The 21315-nt window shown below is 39.1% G+C and overlaps 1 protein-coding gene and 1 long non-coding RNA gene across 7 annotated transcripts in view; one reads left to right on the top strand and one right to left on the bottom strand.

The window, feature by feature from the left end:
• Positions 1 to 21315, bottom strand: part of CFAP210 (cilia and flagella associated protein 210) — a 120675-nt gene that overhangs the window by 69692 nt on the left and 29668 nt on the right. For all 6 annotated transcript variants that reach the window (XM_036995042.2, XM_073218724.1, XM_073218723.1 and 3 more), the window contains 3 exons: positions 16768 to 16994; positions 15145 to 15318; positions 14850 to 15043 (listed from right to left, as the gene is read on the bottom strand). In XM_036995042.2, coding sequence (XP_036850937.1) covers positions 14850 to 15043; positions 15145 to 15318; positions 16768 to 16994 — 595 coding nt within the window. The remainder of the gene's footprint in view (positions 1 to 14849; positions 15044 to 15144; positions 15319 to 16767; positions 16995 to 21315) is intronic.
• LOC118967773 (uncharacterized) lies at positions 1180 to 18054 on the top strand. The gene is made up of 2 exons (XR_005055001.2): positions 1180 to 8169; positions 17506 to 18054. It is a non-coding gene; the product is annotated as an uncharacterized lncRNA (long non-coding RNA).

Below are 21315 nucleotides of genomic sequence, written 5' to 3'. Positions count from 1 at the left end.
ACATATTTGTAAATGACATATCTGACAAGGGGTTAATATCCAAAATATATAAAGAACTTACAGACCTCAGCACCCAAAAAGCAAATAACCCAATTAACACATGGGCAGAGGATATGAAGAGACAGTTCTCCAAAGAAGAAATTCAGATGGCCAAAAGACACATGAAAAGATGCTTCACATCACTAATAATCAGAGAAATGGAAATTAAAACCACAATGAGATATTACTTCACACCAGTAATTATGGTCAGCATTGAAAAGACTAAGAAGAACAAATGCTCGTGAGGATGTGGAGAAAGGGAAACCCTCCTACACTGCTGGTGGGAATGTAAGCTAGTTCAACCATTGTGGAAAGCAATGTGGAGATTCCTCAAAAAATTAAAATAGAAATACCATTTGATCTTGGAATTCCACTCCTTGGAATATACCCAAAGAATACAACTTCTCAGATTCAAAAAGACATATGCAGCCCTATGTTTTTCGAAGCATTTTTTACAATAGCCAAGATATGGAAGCAACCTAAGTGTTCATCTGTAGATGAATGGATAAAGAAGATGTGGTACATATATACAATGGAGAAAACCATAAGAAAGAAACAAATCCTACCATTTGCAACAACATGGATGGAGCTGGAGGACATTATGCTCAGTGAAATAAACTAGGCAGAGATAGACAAATACCAAAATATTTCCCTCATTTTTGGAGTATAAGAATGAAGCAAAACTGAAGGAACAAAATAGCAGCCAACTCAGAGGCTGTATGAAGGAACTGGTGGTTACCAAAGGTGGAGGGGTGTGGGAGGGCAGTTGGGGAGGGAGGGAGAAGGGGACTGAGGGGTATTATGTTTAGTACACATGCTGTGGGGAATCATGGGGAGAACAGTGCATCACAGAGAAGGGACATAGTGGATCTCTGGCATCTTGTTGCACTGATGGACAGTGAATGCATTGGGGTATGGGTGGGGACTTGTTAATATGGGTAAATGTAGTAACCACATTGTTTTTTCACGTGAAACCTTCATAAGAGTGTATATCAATTATACCTTAATAAAAAAAAGTTAAAAAGTGCTAACCATCAAAAGAAAAAAAAATAACCATCAGACTTTGTTTACAATAGCTTAATAAGAGAGTTAAATTAGATGGTTAGACAGTACAGAAGATAGTTAGTACAGACCCTTGAATATTTGGTAACTAAAAATCAAAAACCTGCAATGGCAATAAGTACATATCTATCGATAATCACCCTAAATGTAAATGGAGTGAATGTACCAATCAAAAGACATAGAGTAACAGAATGGATTAAAAAAAGCAAAACCCATCTATATGCTGCCTACAAAAGATACACCTCAAACCCAAAGACATACAGAGACTAAAAGTGAAGGGATCATAAAAGATATTTCATGCAAACAATAGGGGAAAAAAAGCAGGTGTTACAGTACCTGTATCAGATGAAATAGACTTCAAAACAAAGAAAGTAACAAGAGAAAGGACATTACATAATGATAAATGGGGCAGTCCAACAAGAGCATATAACCATTATAAATATATATGCACCCAACACAGGAGTACCAACATATGTGAAACAAATACTAACAGAATTAAAGGGGGAAATAGAATGCAATGCATTCATTTTAGGAGACTTCAACACACCACTTACTCCAAAGGACAAATCTACCAGACAGAAAATAAGTAAGGACACAGAGGCATCGAACAACACACTAGAACAGATGGGCCTAACAGACATCTACAGAACTCTACACCCAAAAGTAGCAGGATACACATTCTTCTCAAGTGAACATGGAACATTTTCCAGAATAGACCACATACTAGGCTACAAAAAGAGCCTTAGTAAATTCACAATTATTTCAAATTCTACTAGTCAACTTCTCAGATCACAAAGGTATAAAACTAGAAATAAATTGTACAAAGAAAACAAAAAGGTTCATAAACACATGGAGGCTTAACAACATGCTCCTAAATAATTAGTGGATCAATGACTAAATTAAAACAGAGAACAAGCAATATATGGAGACAAATGACAACAGTACAAAGCCCCAACTTCTGTGGGACAAAGTGAAGGCAGTTCTAAGAGGAAAGAATATAGCAATCCAGTCCTATTTAAAAAGAAGAAGAATCCCAAATGAATAGTCTAAAGTCACAATTACTAAAACTGGAAAAAGAAGAAAAAATGAGGTGCAAAGTCAGCAGGAGAGACATAATAAAGACCAGAAAAGAAATATATAAAATTGAGAAGAATAAAACAATAGAAAAAATCAATGAAACCAAGAGCTGCTCCTTTGAGAAAATAAAGAAAATAAATAAACCCCTAGCCAGACTTATTAAGAGAAAAAGAGAATCTATACACATAAACAGAATCAGAATCAGAAATGAGAAAGGAAAAAATCACAAAGGACCCCACAGAAACACAAAGAATTATAAGAGAATACTATGAAAATCTATATGCTAAGTAGCTGGATAACCTAGAAAGAATGGACAACTTCCTAGAAAAATACAACCTTCCAAGGCTGTCCCAGAAAATCTGAATTACCAGCAATAAAATTGAATCAGTAATCAAAAAAGTACCCAAGAACAAAATTCCCAGGCCAGATGGATTCATTGCTGAATTTTATCAGACATACAGAAAAGACATAATACCCATTCTCCTTAAAGCTTTATAAAAAATAGAAGAGGAGAGAACATGTCCAATCTCATTCTATGAAGCCATGAAAACTCTAATACCAAAACCAAGCAAATATCCCATAAAAAAAGAAAATTACACACCAATATCCTTGATGAACATAGATGCAAAATACTCAATAAAATATTAGCAAACTAAATTCAAAAATACATCAAGAGGATCATACACCATGATCAAGAAGGATTCATCTCAGGGATGCAAGGATGGTACAACATTCAAAATCCATCAACATCATCCACCACATCAAGAAAAAGAAGGACAAAAACTACATGATCATCTCCATAGACGCTGAAAAAGCATTCGACAAAATTCAACATCCACTCATGATAAAAACTCTCAACAAAATGGGTATAGAGGGCAAGTACTTCAACATAATAAAGGCCATAGATGACAAACCCACAGCCAACACCATACTTAACAGTGAGAAGCTGAAAGCTTTCCACCTAAAATTGGGAACAAGACAGGGATGCGCACTCTCCCTACTGTTGTTCAACATAGTACTGGAGGTCCTAGCCATGGCAATCAGACAAAATAAAGAAATACAAGGCATCCAGATGGGTAAGAAGTCAAACTGTCACTGTTTGCAGATAACATGATATTGTACATAAAAAACACTAAAGATTCCACTCCAAAACTACTAGAAATAACAACTGAATTCAGCAAAGTTTCAGGATACAAAATTAATACACAGAAATCTGTTGCATTCCTATACACTAACGATGAATTAGCAGGAACAGAAATCAGGAAAACAATCCCATTCACAACTGCATCAAAAAGAATAAAATACCTAGGAATAAACCTAACCAAGGAAGTGAAAGACTGAAAACTACAAGCCACTCTTAAGAGAAATTAAAGAGGACACTAACAAATTGAAATTCATCCCATGCTCTTGGCTAGGAAGAATTAATATTCTCAAAATGGGAATCCTGCCTAAAGCAATCTACAGATTCAATGCAATCCCTATCAGAATACCAATGGCATTGTTCAACAAACTAGAACAAATAGTTATCAAATTTATATGGAACCACAAAAGACCCAAAATAGCCAAAGCAATCCTGACAAGGAAGAATAAAGCTGTTGGGATTACATTTCCCTGACTTAAGGTTTACTACAAAACCACAGTATTCAAAAAAATGTTGTACTGGCACAAGAACAGATCCATAGATCAATGGAACAAAATAGAGAGCCCAGGTATAAACTCACATATATACAGCCAATTAATATATGATAAAGGAGCCATGGATATACAATGGGGAAATGACAGCCTCTTCAACAAATGGTGCTTGCAAAACTGGACAACTACATGTAAGAGAATGCAACTGGATTATTGTCTAACTCCATACACAAAAGTAAGCTTGAAATGAATCAATGACCTGAATGTAGGTCATGAAACCATAACACTCATACAAGAAAACATAAGCAAATTCCTCTTGTACATACATATGAGCAACTTTTTCCTGATCTTATTTCCTCAGGCAAGGGAAACAAAAAAATGAACAAGTGGGACTACAACAAACTAAAAAGCTTCTGTACAGCAAAGGACATCATCAGCAGAACAAAAAGGTAACCTAGTATATGGGAGAATATATTTGTAAATGATTTATCTGATTAAGGGTTAACATAAAAAAACAGAAAGCTCACATCCCTCAACACTCAATAAACAAAGAATATATTTGTAAATGATTGATCTGATTAAGGGTTAACATCAAAAAAACATAGAAAGCTCACATGCCTCAACACTCAAAAAACAAATAATCCAATTAAAACATGGGAGGAGGAACTGAGCAGACATTTTTCCAAGGATGAAATTCAGATGGCCGAGAGGCACATGAAAAGATGCTCATTGCTAATCATCAGGGAAATGCAAATTAAAACCACAATGAAATATCACCTCACATGAGTTAGGATGGCCAACATCCAAAAGACAAGCAACAACAAATGCTGGCGAGTTTGGGGAGAAAGGGAGACCCTCCTACAGTGTTGGTGGGAATGTACGTTAGTTCAACCATTGTGGAAAGCAATATGGAGGGTCCTCAAAAAACTAAAAATAGAAATACCGTTTGACCCAGGAATTCCACTCCTAGAAATTTACCTGAAGAAAATAAGATCCCAGATTCAAAAACACACATGCACCCCTATGCTTATCACAGCACTATTTACAATAGTCAAGATATGGAAGCAACCTAAGTGTCCATCAGAAGATGAATGGATAAAGAAGAGGTGGTACATATACACAATGGAATATTTCTCAGCCATAAGAAGAAAACAAATCCTATTATTTGCAGCAATATGGAGCTGGAGGGTTTACACTCAGTGAAATAAGCCAGGTGGAGAAAGACAAGTACCAAATAATTTCACTCATTTGTGGAGTATAAGAACAAATCAAAACTGAAGGAACAAAACCGCAGCAGACACTCAAACTCCAAGAAGAAACTAGCAGTTACAAAGGGAAGGGTTTGGGGAAGTTTGGTAGGGGTGAGGGAGGACGGGATTAAGGGCATTATAATTAGCACAGATAATATAGGTAGGTCAAGGGTAAGGCAGTACATCATGGAGAAGACAAGTAAGGACTGTATAGTATCTTAGTACGCTGATAGTGACTGCAATGTGGTCAGTTTGGGGGAATTGATTATATGGGTGAATGTTGAAAGCACAATGTTGCTCATGTGAAACCTTCATAAGATAGTACATCAATGATGCCTTAATTTAAAAAAATTTAAGGTGTAGGACTTGTGGAACTAAATTAGCAACCTATGTTCACATATAAAATATCCTTCCCCTCCTAATTCCCACAATGCTTTCAATAGAATAGAGGAAATTCTATACCACTACTGGAAACTAAATAAAAATCTACATATCTGACTTTTCAAAAGATTTCAGGGAAAAACAGGACAGTTAAGAGTGCAACGAGGATAAGTAATACTTGGCCATTATCCATAAAGACAGAAACTATTTTGAAGAATAAGGAAAGGAATTTATGCTGATCCCAGAGCCCGATGAACAACTCTTAGAGTACACTGAAGATAAGTCAAAGAAAGAACTAAAATGAATCCTAAACTTGGTGGATCCTCTAACCTGTTGTCACAGACCACATGGAAAAGGGATCCTGGGGCCCAAACACAACCTACATACCTGTGAATGTTTTAGCACTAGCCAGGTAGCTTGCTGGAAATCAGGCTGCTACCTGTAATTATCTCTTAGTTGCAACAGCCAATATAAGAAGAGGGATTTCTCAAAGGTGACTCATGGGTCAATTATCTGTCTCCCTCTGCCATTGGCTCTGTCCCTAACTTACACAAACCCCTGGATCTCTATACTGCCAAAGAAAAAATTACAATAAATCCAAAGGTTTTCTTCCTCTTTTTATTTAGGGTTAAAAGAACTGAGGAATATACAATTTGGCAACACGTGTTCTGAAAAATGATATCTATCTACGTCACTTAGACTAGACAGCTGTGATTTTGAGAAATGAATATACCTAAAGCAAAACCATAATAACAAAGAGACAGATTTGATCACAAAAATATATCTAAATACTAAAACTCATTCAAAAAAAGATGACAAAAATTTGCAGTGTATAATAAATTAATATTCAACATATAAAAAGTGCTTATTGAGAGTTTTAATCTATTAATAAATGACAATATATATCAATGAAACAACCTACATATGGAAAAATGGAATAACCAATTTATGATAAAAACCAAAACAAATGAACAATTACTCATGAAAAAATGCTCTCCCTCACTAGAAATTAAGAGAAATGTAAATTAAAAGATACTACTTTTTGTCCATTGAATTTCGAAAGAGCACAATCCAGAATCGATTATATCATACAGAAAAGGGTATCAGACGTTGATGACCACATACTTAAAGCCTTCTCTAAGGGCAATTTTCAGTATCTCTCCAAATGCAATACCCAAGTCTATTTGAAGAAATCTGTCCTACATAAATACATCTTTGCCACAAAGTTGCAAAAGATATATGCTCAAGGATGTCCACTGCACCATTGTTAGAAATGGGCCAGAGGGAAAAATAAAAATTTCCCTAACTACTAATGTAGTTAAGTAAATAAATAATGGTACATTCTTAGTATGCAACATGATTATTTTAGAAGATGTGACAAATCCATATACTCTGGCATTAAATATTCAAGGTAAATTGTTGTGTGAAAAAATAAAACCACAGAAAAACATACTGTATAACATCCATGTTAAAAATATATACAAACTTAAACATGTTTTTAATATAAGTATTAGTAATTGCATAATTACAGGATGTCTACAAACCTTTTAATAATGGCTATATATGAAAAGGAAAATGGGACTTAGAGACAGACGTTGAAAAGGGTAGACATGAAGAACTTTTAATTTTACTTCAAATTTTGCTATATTGCTTGAATTCTAAGTAATAAGCATATACTCTTTTATTATTTGCAAAATTAAAAAAAATAAATTTTAAGAGTATATATACCCAATTTTTAACAATACCTACTCTGGATCACAGAGTTTCTGGTGATTTTTTATTTATTTTTCATTTTGTTTAATTGCATTTTGTAATTGTAGATTGATCATGTATTAATGATAATGTTTAAGGACAAAAATAATTGTTTTTCTTTAAAAATGGCAAAAAATGTCTATCAAGAGTATTGTTTAAATTTTTTGAAATTTTATATAATTTGTACACACTTAAACTACAGTGTAAACAAACTAGTTAAGTCTCACTTTGGAGCAAGGTGACTGGCAAACAAAAAAGAGACTTTTCACTTAATCCCTTTTTCTATTTACATGTATCAGTAATTTATAAAAATAAAATTACACACAAATACAACCCCACCCGAATAAATGTAGTAGCTGCTTTTTAAAGAAAAAAAAAGTTTGATTTCTACTTACTGACATGGCAAGAGCTCATGACATACCGATAAGTGAAAAACAAAAAATCATATTGTTGATCCTGATAAGGAAGATATTCAATACAGCCAATCAAGGTCAGCAAACCACTTATTTCCTCCAGTTGGCAAAGCCCTCCCAGCTCCCTCCTCCCCTCCTCCAGGCTCCTCTTTTGCCCTGCACATGCCGAAATGCCACATATCAAAATAATATAAATTCCTCCCCTTGCTTGTGTTCAGGGCTCAGACCTTGGGAGATTACTCCCCTCTGAGCCCGCTGGTGTGAAATAAAACCTCAACACTCCAAGACCTCCGAGTGCCGCTTAGTTCTTCTGTCAGTGATCCAGTCCAGGTTTTCCAGTATTTTCTGTAACAATATTTTCTGTAACATTTGGTTCCCTTACTGGGAAACCCAACCCTGTTGGCCCATTGTTGCCACCGGTTTTGGGCAATGGCTGGCGGTGATGGAACAGGAGATAGCAACAGAGAAGATGCGCCCTGCCTGACCTTTCTGCAGTCTCCCACCTGGTCGCCCTGGGCCAGCCCCCCTCTGCCATTCCTACCGGACTCAAGGAGGCTTGGCAGGTGAGGACCTGGTTCCGACGTTGAATCCGGTAATGCCCCAGGGCCCCTGACCCAGCCAGTCACACCCGTTGAGGTGGAAGGGGAGCCTGATCACCTCCTGAAGACTTCTTAGAAGTCTCACAGGTAGACATTCCCATGGAGGGAATGTTTAAACTGTGGTCTGAGTGTCTGTGAGTGAGTGTGCAGAGTGGCTGAAGCCATTCAGTCTGCACTGAATCTGTGATTCCATGGCCTGCACTCTGAGTGGGCCCTCATCCGCATTCATGGTCAGCTGCCATGACATAACAGTGACTCAGCTTGGGCTGACCTGGCCCGGGACTTATACGGGTGCACCTTAGTCAAGGCTGACCAAAGTCTGAGAGAAGCGTGAATGGACAGGCATCTGACTGGTCTCCTCTCTAGAGGAGGCACACTTCCCTTGCCTGTTGTCACAGCACCATCCATGGACACATCATGGGGTCAGGGCACAGTAAACCCACAGTCCTTGACACTATGATCAAAAATTTCAGAAGGGATTTTCAGAAAACTACAAAGTAAAATTAACTCCTGGCATGTTGAAAACCCTGTGTAAATCTGTATTGCCCACCTTTGGTGTAGGGTGGCCTCCAGAAAGAACCCTAGATGTCCCAACAATCTGCTGAGCCTGGTGGGTCATCCCTAGAGATACAGGTCATCCTAATCAGTTCCCATACTTTAACTCCTGGTTAGGAGTTGCCCAGACCCTTCCCCCTTGGGTGAGATTCACTTGCAACAGGCAGGGACAGGGTAGGGTCTTAGTTGCCTCAACAAAGAAGCCTGCAAAGAATCAACAGAAGCCTAAGCCTCTGCAAATTCTTGCTGATGACCCAGAGGAAGAGCCAATATTGGCCCTACCATATGCGCCCCCAAGGTCGGCAGCACCCAGCCACCTGGTCCCAGACACCTTGCTGCTGTGAGCCTCCCCGCCAACTCCAGAACAAGTGGACCCACTCTCCCCTGGACCAGCAGCCAGACTGTGCCCTTGGCCAGGAGTAGGCACCCTCTAGATGCTGGTGTGAGAGACATGGGAGCCTGAGAGGCATAATAAAGACTGAACCATCCAGCCTGGCTGGTTCATGTTTTACTATCAAGCCTTCTCCACTACTAACATCCTCAATTAAAAACACAACACCCTGTCAGAAAAGCAACAAGCCCTGGTTGATCTCATGAAATCCCTATTCCAAACCCATTGGTCGACCTGGAAAGACTGCCAATAGCTTCTCTACATCCTGTTCACAACAGAAGAGAGGAGGCAGCCGGGGTCCTTGACTGGGGTGCATGGGCTGATATTGCTGTCCCCGAGGAGCACACTGAGTGAGACTTTACCACCCCTGAGGGACAGCACCAGATCGATCAATACCAGGATGCCCTCCTCCAGGGGATCAAAGCTGGGTACAAACTATCTTCATGAACTCAACATGAACATAGTTGGTTATGAACATGACCAAACTATCTTCAGTCACTCAACAACTAGGAGAGTCTCCCAGGGACTATTATGAGAGACTGTGAGAAGCTGATCGCATCTACACCCCCTTCAATTCTGAGTCACCAGGGAGCCAACAGATGGTAAACACCTCATTCATAGCTCAAGCCACCCCAGACATCAGACAAAAGCTCCAAAAACTAGAAGGCTTTGCCGGGATAAATATCATTCAACTGATTAAAATTGCCAACAAAGTATATCTAAACAGAGAAGTTCAGACTGACAGAGAGGCTGAAAGAAAAATGAAGAAAAGGCCAGCCTCCTGGCAGCTGCCCTAAAAGAAAGAGAGATGACCAAAAGGCAGAGAAAAGCCGGCCACCAAGAGGGGGGAGACCTAGGATGCCCCTAGCCAGGGACCAGTGTGCTTACTGTGAGGAGAAGGAGCACTGGAAGAATGAATGCCCAATGGAGGCAAAGCCCTGAGGCCCAGTCGCTGCCGGGAGGAGCCCCACGGGGACAGGCTCACTGGCCTGGCAGGAGCAGACTCAGCCTGACAGGGACTGGGCTCTCTTGCTCTCAGCCCCCATGAGCCCACTGTCAGGATGAAAGTGGGGGACAACAGATGACTTTTATGGTTGACACAGGGGCAGAACACTCTGTGGTCACCCTCCCTGTAACTCCCTTCAGTAAAAAGACTGCAACTATTCTCAGAGCCACAGAGACACAGGCAGTCCAGCAACACTTTTGCCAAGACTGTTAATGTGGACTTGGAAGCCCCAAAGACTGATATAAGTTTCTCTACCTACCCGAGTGCCCTGTTCCCTTCTTCAGCTAAGATATACTCTCACAGCTCAGAGACCAAATAACTTTTGAACCAACTGGATGAACCAGCCTCAAACTAAATGCAGGCCAAGAAGAGCCAGGGTCCCTCGACCTGGCAATAGCCACACCCAGGGAAGAGGAGTGGAGGCTGTTCTGTGCCCAGACCCTCTCAAGTAGCCCACCTGAATTCAGAGCTGCCTTCCTCTCAGTATGGGCTGAAGACAACCCACCTGGACTTGCGCATAACCGAGCCCCTGCCATTGTAGGATTGACTCCGGGGGCCCAGCCACAAAGACAGTGGCAGTATCCCCTCTCACAAGTGTCAAGAGCAGGCATCCAGGAACATCTGATCAGACTCAGAGACGCAGGCATTCTAACTGAGTGTCAGTCCCCCTGGAACACCCAGCTTCTACCAGTCAAAAAGCCAGGAGCAAGGCACCAGGCTGTTCAAGACCTGCGAGCCATTAACCAGGTGACTGTTTCTTTACACCCAGTGGTCCCAAATCTGTATACCCTCCTCAGCCAGATTCTGGGGTCTGCCAAATAGTTCCCTTGCCTAGACTTAAAAGGTGCCTTTCTCTTCCTCCAGCTGGCTCCCCAAAGCCAGCTCATTTGCCTTCAAATGGACTGAACCAGATACGGCAGCAGATGCAGTTAACATGGACGCGGCTTGCGCAAAGTTTCAAGAACTCACGCACTCTCTTTGGAGAGGCATTGGCCACAGACCTTCCCAGCTTTCTGAGGGAAGCCACATGCTGCACCCTCCTGCAATAGGTAGATGACCTCCTCCTTGCCAGTGACACTCAGAAAAGTTGTGCAAAAAGCACAAAGGCCCTCCTGCAACTCCTGTGAGACTCAGGATACCAAGACTCATAAAAAAAGGTCACAGATCTGCCAGCAGCAAGTCCAGTACTTGGGCTTCCTCCTCACCCAGGGAAAAAGGGCACTAGGGCCAAAGAAGAAAAAAGTCATCATCTCCTTAGCCCAGCTCCAGATGAAGAAATTCACATAAAAGTTCCTGGGGGCCACCAGTTTCTGCAAAATCTAGATTCCCAGATTCTCAGCAATGGAAAAACCCCTCTGCAGCCTCCTGAGGGGGCCATACCAAGAACCCTTTGTCTAGACAAAAAAGGCAAAAGCTACTCCCCTGGAAATAAAGGCTGCTTCAAAACAGGCACCAGTCCTAGGTCTGCCAGATACAAAAAAACCCTTCAGTCTCTTCATACATGAAAAAAATAGTCCTTTAAGTTCTCACATAACTGTTAGGCCCTGGCAGCAGCCAGTTCCATACCTGTCAAAAAAGAAAAAAACTAAACCCAACCGAGGCAGGATGGCCACCCTACCTCAGGACACTGGCAGCCACAGTTCCATTCATTAAAAAAAGCAGATAAACTTTGGGACAAAAAAATTAATGTCAAGGTCCCCCATACTGTTGTGTCCCTCTGAAACACACAGGGACACTGATTCCTCTCCAACTCTCAGCTGGTATAATACTAAAACTCCTCAAGGCTTTCTGGCTCCCAGAAAAAGTAGCAATTCTGCATTGCACAGAGCACCAAAAGGAAAACAACCCTATAACAACACAGGGGAACCAACTAGCAGATAAAGCAACTAAAACAACAGCCAATAAAAAAAAACAGATAAAGCTCCTTCCCTTACCATGGCCCTAACGCCCCCAGTGGAGGCCCCTCCACCCAAGTACACTGAAAAAGAGAAAGACTGGGCCATGGCTGAAAGAGCCATCCTAACTAAAAAAAAAAAAAAAAAAAAATGACAGTTGCTGCCTGACAGACACATCTTTGTCCCAACTACAACAGGAAAGCATCTAATCAACAAATACCATCAGCTCACCCACCTAAGAAAAACTGCACTAGAAGCCATCCTCAAAAAGCAATACTAACCTGCCTTTGTAGCAGATACAGTACAGATTTGAACTAAATCTCTCAATATTACCTGGAAACTCCACACTGGATACAGGCCACAAAGTTAAGGGAAGTGGAGTGAATAAATCACACACTAAAAAGAACCCTAAGTTTTGCCAAGAAACTGGCCTCCCATGACCAGACCTACTGGCCCTGGCTCTTCTGCATGCTTGCTGCACACCTAGGACTCAGGTTTTTCCCCTTTTGAATTAGTGTATAGACACCCTCCCCCGTGTCTAGGAAGCCTCCCAGGGAACCTACACCAGATAGAAAATAAGAGAGTAAGAGAACAGCTCTAAGCTTTAAGAGCCGCCCCAAATAAGCTGCAGCAACATACCATAGAAAGAGCCCTGATCTCCGATTAGGGACCCCAGTACATTTCTTCCAAGCTGGGGACTCAGTCTGAATCAAAAAATTTAAAAGGTAATCCCTCAAACCTCAGTGGACTGGGCCCCACTCCTACTGCGTTCAAAGTTCCAGGCATCACTCCATTGGTCCATCATTCCAGAGTGGAAGAGCCCGTACTTTAGACCAGACAAAGATACATTAGTAAAAAGCCCAGCCAGACCTCCAGATCCTCTCCACCTCCACATCTGACAATTACCCTCTGACTAATGAACACCTGCACACCGTGGATCCTGGCCCTTGCCAGAATAAAATCTCTCATCCTGAGCATTAAATTCTCTGCTGCTGCCCCTCTGACTAAACTGTTCCTCAAAAAGTTGCCCTTTCTGTTATCTATTGGGTAATCATTGTTATTTAGCTGTGCTTACCTGTCTCTCCCAGCTGAACTCAAGTCTCAGCCTGCACTTCCAAAGTACCTCTCTATAATGTTTAACTGTACAAAAGTTATAAAGTGCGTGGTCATCACCCAAGGGAGCTGCCCTCAGTGGCCCTACACCTTCAGCACATGTCCTCTCACACTCGAATAAGCCAACCTTAGTGTAATGCTCAGCTGCATAAAAATAAATTAGGACTGAAAAAAACTGAGAATTTTTTGTTAAACACAGGCTTATCAAAGGTCTGAAGGACTCATTTCAACCTGTACACACAAAGTTCATACAAACGCAGAAAAACATAACCATTTGTGGTCTTCACAAAGTACTCAAGTCTTTAATGAAAAAGTCACAAGGAAAACAGTCCTAGCTCAAAGCAATTAAAAGTATAACTACAAACCATTATAACCCTATCATAAACCAAAAAATGTGATGCCCCTAAAACGAAGTGTTTCAAGGGGCATCAGAGGGGGGAGTGATAAGGAAGATATTCAACACAGCCATCAAGGTCAGCAAACCACTTTTTTCCTCCAGTTGGCAAAGCCCTCCCAGCTCTCTCCTCCCCTCCTCCGGGCTCCTCTTTTGCTCTGGGCATGCTGGGATGCCACATATCAAAATAATATAAATTGTTCCCTTGCTTGTGCTCAAGGCTCAGACTTTAGGAGATTACTCCCCTCTGAGCCTGCTGGTGTGAAATGAACCCTCAACACTCCAAGACCTCCGAGTGCCGCTTAGTTATTCCATCAGTAATCCAGGCCAAGTTTTCCAGTATTTTCTGTAGCAATATTTTCCATAGCAATCAGATTTCATTTTATAAAATGAGAGTTTACATGCTCAGAAAAATAAGTCTGTGACAGTGGATCAATGATTGCCAGGGACTGAGGGTGGGGGATAAAACTTAGTGTAAAGAGGCATGAAGGAACATTCTGGGGGTAATAAAAGTGTTTATATCTTTATTTTGGGGTGGTTATACATCTGTATGTTTTTTAAAAGATGAATTTTATTAGAAAATGCAAATTATAGCTCAATGAATCCAACCCCCTTCACAAACACCATTAAAAAATGTCTGTATGGCTATATACCAAAACAATAACAGAGTATTGTAGTAGATTAGATAATTGACAGAAAAATTCCTCTCCTAGTCCCCACTTCCATGGGAGTCTATTTTTCTGTTCCACTGTTGATAGGTTTGACCGTATAGCTTGCTTTAGACTCATAGGAGGCCGGGTGTATTTCCTTGACCTTTGACTTTGGATGTAGCCATGTTCTTGCAAGCTTAGGCTCATTCTCTTACATCTCTCTCAATACCATGAGAAAAGTTTCCCCCAGGTGGCTGCTATCCTTTCATCCTGGACCTCAGAATGAATACATATGGGGCAGATGTAAAGCTGTAAAGCTGTGTGTAAAGCCTGCCACACAGCAACAAGCAAACCCTACCAGGCCTGCAGTTTGATAAAACCTATCCAATCAACCCACAGACACATGAGAAATAAGTGTTTATCATCAAATGCCACTAAATTGTGTGGTTGGTTGTTACGCAGCATCATTGCTGACAGTAGTAACCAATATATTATCTCTGGGTAAGGAGTGATTTTTAAAATCTTTCTTCTGTCTACTTACCAGGTATTTCAGCATTTTTACTTTTATAATCAGAAAAGAAAATCTATATGCATTATGAGAAAAAGAAGGTAACGTAAGGAGTAATTTATGCATACATACTGTCTTAAATGATCGTTGGCAAGAGCCACTCTGTCTCTGCGTCGTTTTTCTGCTTTTTCTTGTTCTTCTTTAAAAGCTTTTTTAATGTTGAATTTCAACTGTTCCTCCCATCTTTTATCTGATTTTATTTCATTCTTTTGGAACTCAGTCTGTGCATCACGTTCTTTTATAACTCTACTAACAAGAAGTCCTGACTACAAAAACAAAAAATTACAGTATTTTAAGAAAATAAAGTCCAATTTTCTATAGAAATACTACATATATATAAACATACAAGAAAGAAAACAAGTAGTACATGAAAGTTTTTCACTCTTTCTGTCTGGTAGAATTGGTATTGTTTTGCATATTCAATGGCCTTTTTCCTTTCTCTTTGTTTGTGTATTGCTTCTTCCACATCAAGAATTTGTCTTTCTGCCTCTTTTTCCTCATCACGCTTCTTTTTGGCTTCAAGTTTCTGTTTTTTCATACCCTGCAAAAAGACAAAAGCTGTTTTCATTTTTCAATTTAGTTTTTCAACATTTAACATTACATAGAATGTGATAATTTGAGTTTTCATTATGAGTATTGTACTTGCATATATCATTAATGAACAAAAAGGTTACACTTATGAGCTAATTTTTTAATTGAATTTTTTAAATAGGTAACACACTTAGATGGTTTGAAACCTCAAAATACATAAATGTATTCAGTGAAGCTCTCCCTCCAGTCCTAACTTCTATAGTTTCTTGTGTTCACTTCCAAAGTTCCTTCCTTATTTACAAAATAAATTACAATATATTACTACTTTTCTTCCTTTTAAAAAATCAACAGTAGCGGATTTTACATCCTCTTCTACACCTCTGAGGAGTCTCTCCAATGTCTCCTGTCAGATGAAGTCTTCTCCTTCATGGATCATACTTTCTATGTCTCAGGACATACAAATCCTGAAGATCCTATGATTTATTTTAAAAGTCTTACTGTTTTATTTTTCATATGTATGACTTTAATCGAGGCAAAATTCATTTTTGTGTATTCTATACTAATACTACTTGATTTCAAAACTTTAACCTACAGTTCTCAAGAGAGTGTATTATTGGAATAAAGACAGATGAATAGATCAGTGGAACAGAATGGGTATTCCAGAAATTCCCCCTGCACATATGTGGACAACTGGATCTTCAATAAAGGTTTCAAATCTTTTCAATAAGTTGTGCTGAAACAATTGGATGTCCATAGGCAAAAAAACAAAAAACAAAAAACAATCTATACCTTGCTTCATATAAAAAATCAACTAAAATAGACCATAGACATAATATTTAAATTTAAAAATCCTTGTGATCTTGGATAGAAAACAAGTTCACAGAGAGACATTCAACATCATTGTAGTTAGAGAAACTCAAATGAAAACTATAATGAATGTCTCATGGCTATCTGGATGTCTATAGCATAGCAAGTTGGGAGATAGAGGAAACAGAACTCTCATACACTTCTGGTTGGAATGTAAAATTATGTCAAATGTAAAAATATGCCAAAAGTTATCAAATTACACACTTTAAAATCTGACTGTTCCTATGTCACTTCTACCTAAATAAAGCTGTTGAAACTGTGTTTCAAAGCATTTTTGTCATATTTCACATGTAAAAAATATTTATAAGAGTACTTAGAAACAAAAGTCTGTTTCCATTGGACTAAAGTTAATATATATATATTGGTTTTAGATGTACAACATAGTGACTTGATAGTTATATATATTTACAAGATGCTTGCCATGATGTAATTACCCATTACCATACCAAGATATTACAATATTATTGGTCACAATCTCTATGTTGTGCTTCCATTCCTGTGAATAACTTATTTTCCAATTTGCCCCTTTTGGATTCAATCTCTTAAGAGTAAGTTTTTAGTACATGTGCACTCCTGGGGTGTTAGTACTTACTGCATATGTATTAGTCCAATGCTTTACCATGTCTTGGGATCGGACATGCATTTCTTTCTTTGCCTTTTTTTCTGCACGAAGGCATGCTGCTTCTGCTGTCAAGCTGTCAAGACTATCTTGAATCCTTTCCCACTCATTATATGGAATTATGGAGACCTGCCGGAGATCTACTTTGCTAGGCAGAAGAGGTGGATAGAGAACTTGGCCTTCTTCAGTGTGCTCTTTATCTAATAAATTTTTAAAAATGAATATTATAGACTTTCAAGAAGAGTTCAACTGATATATTTTCTCAGACATTTCTATATAGCCATGATATCTGGAAATTGTTTCAAATAGCTATTCTCTTCTTGTTATCTTCAGAACAGCGGGGATTTATTGGGAAATAGACAAGTCCTTGAAATCAGAAGACATAGGTTTGAGTCCTAGTTTGGTCATTTCTTATTGTGAAACTTGGGCAAGTCACTTTACTTCTTGGAATCATAGTATCAACATCTTTAAAGTTGAGATCAATGATACCTACCTCAACAGGTTGTTATAAAACCAGTTTTCAAAGTCAACCAAGTAGCAGTTTATAAATAGATGACTTTGGGGGTATTCATCTCTTGGGGTTGCAGATACTGTGGTTGACTCTATTCAACCCCTTTCTGAGTAGTAGCAATGGAGTTTGAAGAACTGACTACAGTCCCAGGGTAGGCCTCAGTATTTTAAGGTTCTTTCATCTCCCTTTTCATTAAACAGGAAAAGAAGTTTATTTGAGCCTTTCAGAAAAGTCTTCCTGTTATTCTGAGAGAGACATCTGAGTGACTCTCAGGCTCGATCTGAACAAGGAAGCACGAAGACCAGACAGGAACCATCCTCCAGCCACAGGGGAAATAGCCTCTGAATGAACCTGCTCTGAGGACTGCAAGGAGGAAATGAACAAAGAACCTGGGATAATGAGGGTCTCGTTGCACTGCTAGGTCAATCAGGCCTGAAGCTGGAAGTTGCTGTTAAATGAGCAAATACATTTCTTTGTTTTGAAACATAATTGAGTTGGGTATTCTGTTAGAGTTTAAAAGCATCCTAAATGAAGTTCATAACAGCTCTTCTTTGAAAAACACTTTTACCATTTTAATCAACTTAGATTCTTAATTATAGGCAACCAAAATCTCTCTAGCTAGTTTAAGCAGAAAAGGAATTCATTAAGGGATATTAGGTAGCCTACTGAAGCTCTCACAGAGGCAAAGAGTTATCATGCTAAACATCACACAAACCATAACAGGCATTGGCCAGACACCACAATTTGCCCCACTTACAACTTGCTTCACTGAATACTATATATCTGAACTTTCACCAGTGTTGCCTCTGAAACTGGTACACTTTTGCTGCCACTTTTCCCAGAAAATGGACAACATGTTGTTTGCTTCCTCATACCATTCTCTTCAGAATGTAAATCTTGCACAAGTTCAATTGACTGGCTGAGTCTTGGTCCCATGCCTGGACCTAACTGCAAGGGCAGCAGAAAAAATGAATTTTGCCTCCTATGTAAGAAGGTAGGTTTGTAAGGAGGAAACTCACCAAAATAGTAAATTCATTTGCAAATAAGGGGTAGCTACAGGTATTAACAAAGGTAGTAAAGCACAGTCGACAAAAGCATGGACTCATGGTCCAGGACAATACCTGGACTTTTTCTGAGCACACCACATATGAACTATGTGAACACAAAGTTATTGAACTCTCTAAGTCTTAGAGATACTAATAGCACCTTCTTTATGTAGCTGGGGTGAGAATTAAATGAAGTTATATATGTAAAGAATTTCGAATAGTGCAAGGAACACAATACATTCTCAATGAACATTAGCTATTTTTAATTGATATACACTATGATATTGGTATCAATGTACACAACACAGTGGTTCAACAGGCACCCATATTATTAAATCCTCACCCAAAAAAAAAAGAGAAAAACATTGAGAGAAAAGCTTCCAGGATCAATCAGAGCCTCCTTGGAGTATGAACTAAGGTCGATGGGAGTAAGAAGTTTGTTGCTAAACTAAAGTGTGAGTTTAGAACCACAGACACTATCTTGCCTACCACACACCAAGTCTTTACATGCAGAATAAAGCCAAGCAAAGCTGAGAAGCAGAATCGTGTCCTGGATCAAGTTATACTAAATTCCCAGGTATGTGAGTGAAAATACTCCCTTTTCATTTTAACTACTTTGAGTTAGATTAGTCACTTGTAACCAAAGAGTCCTCACAAATACATCCTCAGAGCCCTGTACCAAATTTCCTTTGTTTTGCCTAAACTGGCTCAACTTGGTTTGTACTATTTGCAGTTTGAGCCTTAACTAAACAAGGACCACTAAATTAAAACATCTGCCTTTGGATTAACATATCGTTAGGCATATCAATATCTTCCCCTGATGCAAGACTCATTCCAATTCCTCAAGATATGAAATAGAATGGAAAAAATTTAGCCAAAACACTAAAGGACTGGGTAGATCAAACAGCCCATACTGGCAGTAGCTGCTCCCTGCAGTGGTCAGCAGGCTTTGGCAGGAGTGGCAGGACAGCAGGATATCAGAAAGCTGTGTAGTGCACAATGTGATGTGACAACCCAATCTTCAGAAGAGTAGCTTTATTAGTGAGATGTTTCCTGGACTCCAACACAGGAGGAGAACCATGAAAACAACCACAAAAGTGGGAGAGACGTGCAGCCAGAAAGAAGTAAGAAAACCTACAGAAAGTTTGGGAAAGGCTTTTTACTATCTCAGACCCTTGAAGTTGGGCCACGTTTCCCCATATCTTTGTGGATAAGGAGAACAATGATTGGTATCACAGCTACAGATGATTTCTCTTATCTATGCTTTAAGCCACTGGGTTGGTGCAGGGTTCAGCTCTCAAAGGGCAATCATATTTTCAAGATTCCTACCTCACAGTGGCTCTCACACCATCTTAGTGGTGGCTGTTAGAGTTGTTAAACAGGCCACAGTTGAAAGAGGGACAAGAAAATAGATGGACAGAGAGAAAGAGAGTGTGCACAGGCAGCCTCTCAAGCAGCAGAGAGGGGGATAAGCAGTGGCAAGTGACCTACGGGTACCTAAGAATCAGTTTATGTTGGTATTATGCTAAGTGAAATAAGTATATCTTGCCTCACCAAAAAAAATTTAAGGCTAAAAACTTAAAAGTAAAAAAGAATGGAATATAACATAGATGTACCTAGAGGGCACTGCGCTATGTGAAACATGTGCCTTGCCTTAAAATTTCTTTTTTAATTAGGAAATAAAATAAAATCAGTTCATGTGCCTTTCATTGACATATTTTCCATGGTTTACAAATTGTTTTTTAAATTGATATGTAATTCACATACCATAAAACTTGCCATCATAAATAATAATACTCAGGGCTTTTCAGTTGATTCAAAGGCTGTGAAACCACAGACACTATCTAATTCCAGAATTTTTCATCATCCCAGAAAGGAACCATATACCCATTTTCAGTTATTTTCTCATTTTCCTCTCCCCACAGCCTCTGACAACTCTTAATCTACTTTCTGTCTCTAGAGAAAGGGATTTGCCTATTCCAGACTTTTCATATAAATGGAATTATGCAGTATGTGGACTTTTATGTCTGCCTTCTTTTATTTGTCATGCTGTTTTCAAGGTTCTTTCATACTGTAGCATGCATGTATCAGTATTTAATTCCTTTCTATAGATGAATAATATTCCATTCTAGAGATGTGTCACATTCTGTACCGTTATATTGGTGATTTGGCTCTTATGAAAAATGCTATTATGAACATTCATGTATTAGTTTTTGTGTGGACATGTTTTCAATTATCTTAAATGTATACCTAGAGTTATAACTCCACATTTAACATTTTGAGGAAGTGCCAAATTGTTTTCCAAAGTGGCTGCACCATTTTACATTCCCACAATGTGTAAAGGTTTCAATTTATCCACATTTTAGGCAAACATTTGTCTTCTTTCCTCCAGCCTTTCTATTGAGTATAAAGTAGTATTTCACTGTGGTTTTGCTTTTCATTTCCCTGATAGCTAATATGTCCATCATCTTTTCATGTGCTTATTGGCTATTTGCATATGTTCTCTGGAGAAATTTTGGTTCCAATCATACGCCCATTTTTCAAATGGATGGATATCTTTTTACCATTGAGTTCTAAGAGTTCTTTATAATCTGGACACTAGACCTTCACCAGATATATGATTTGCAAATATTGTTTCTCATTCTGTCGGTCATCTTTCACTCTCTTGATAATGTTCTTTGACACACAACACTTTTTAATTTGATAAAAGCCAAATCTATTTGGGGTGGGGGGGTTTGATTGTGGTCTTTGGTGTCTTAAGAAATTGTTGCAAAAACTAAAGTCACAAAGACGCTTATTGTTTTAGCTTTTATATTTAGGTCTATGATCCATTTTGAGTTAATATTTGTATATAGTGTGAGGTACCGATCATATGGATATCCAGTTATTCCAACCCCATTTGTTGAGAGGATTATTCCTTCCCCACTGCATAGTCTTGGCATCCTTATCAAAATCAACTTGCCA

The sequence above is a fragment of the Manis javanica genome, chromosome 12 (assembly GCF_040802235.1).
Source record: "Manis javanica isolate MJ-LG chromosome 12, MJ_LKY, whole genome shotgun sequence".
In the NCBI taxonomy this organism is placed as follows: Eukaryota; Metazoa; Chordata; class Mammalia; order Pholidota; family Manidae; genus Manis; species Manis javanica.
This window is presented reverse-complemented; position numbering and strand designations above follow the sequence as displayed.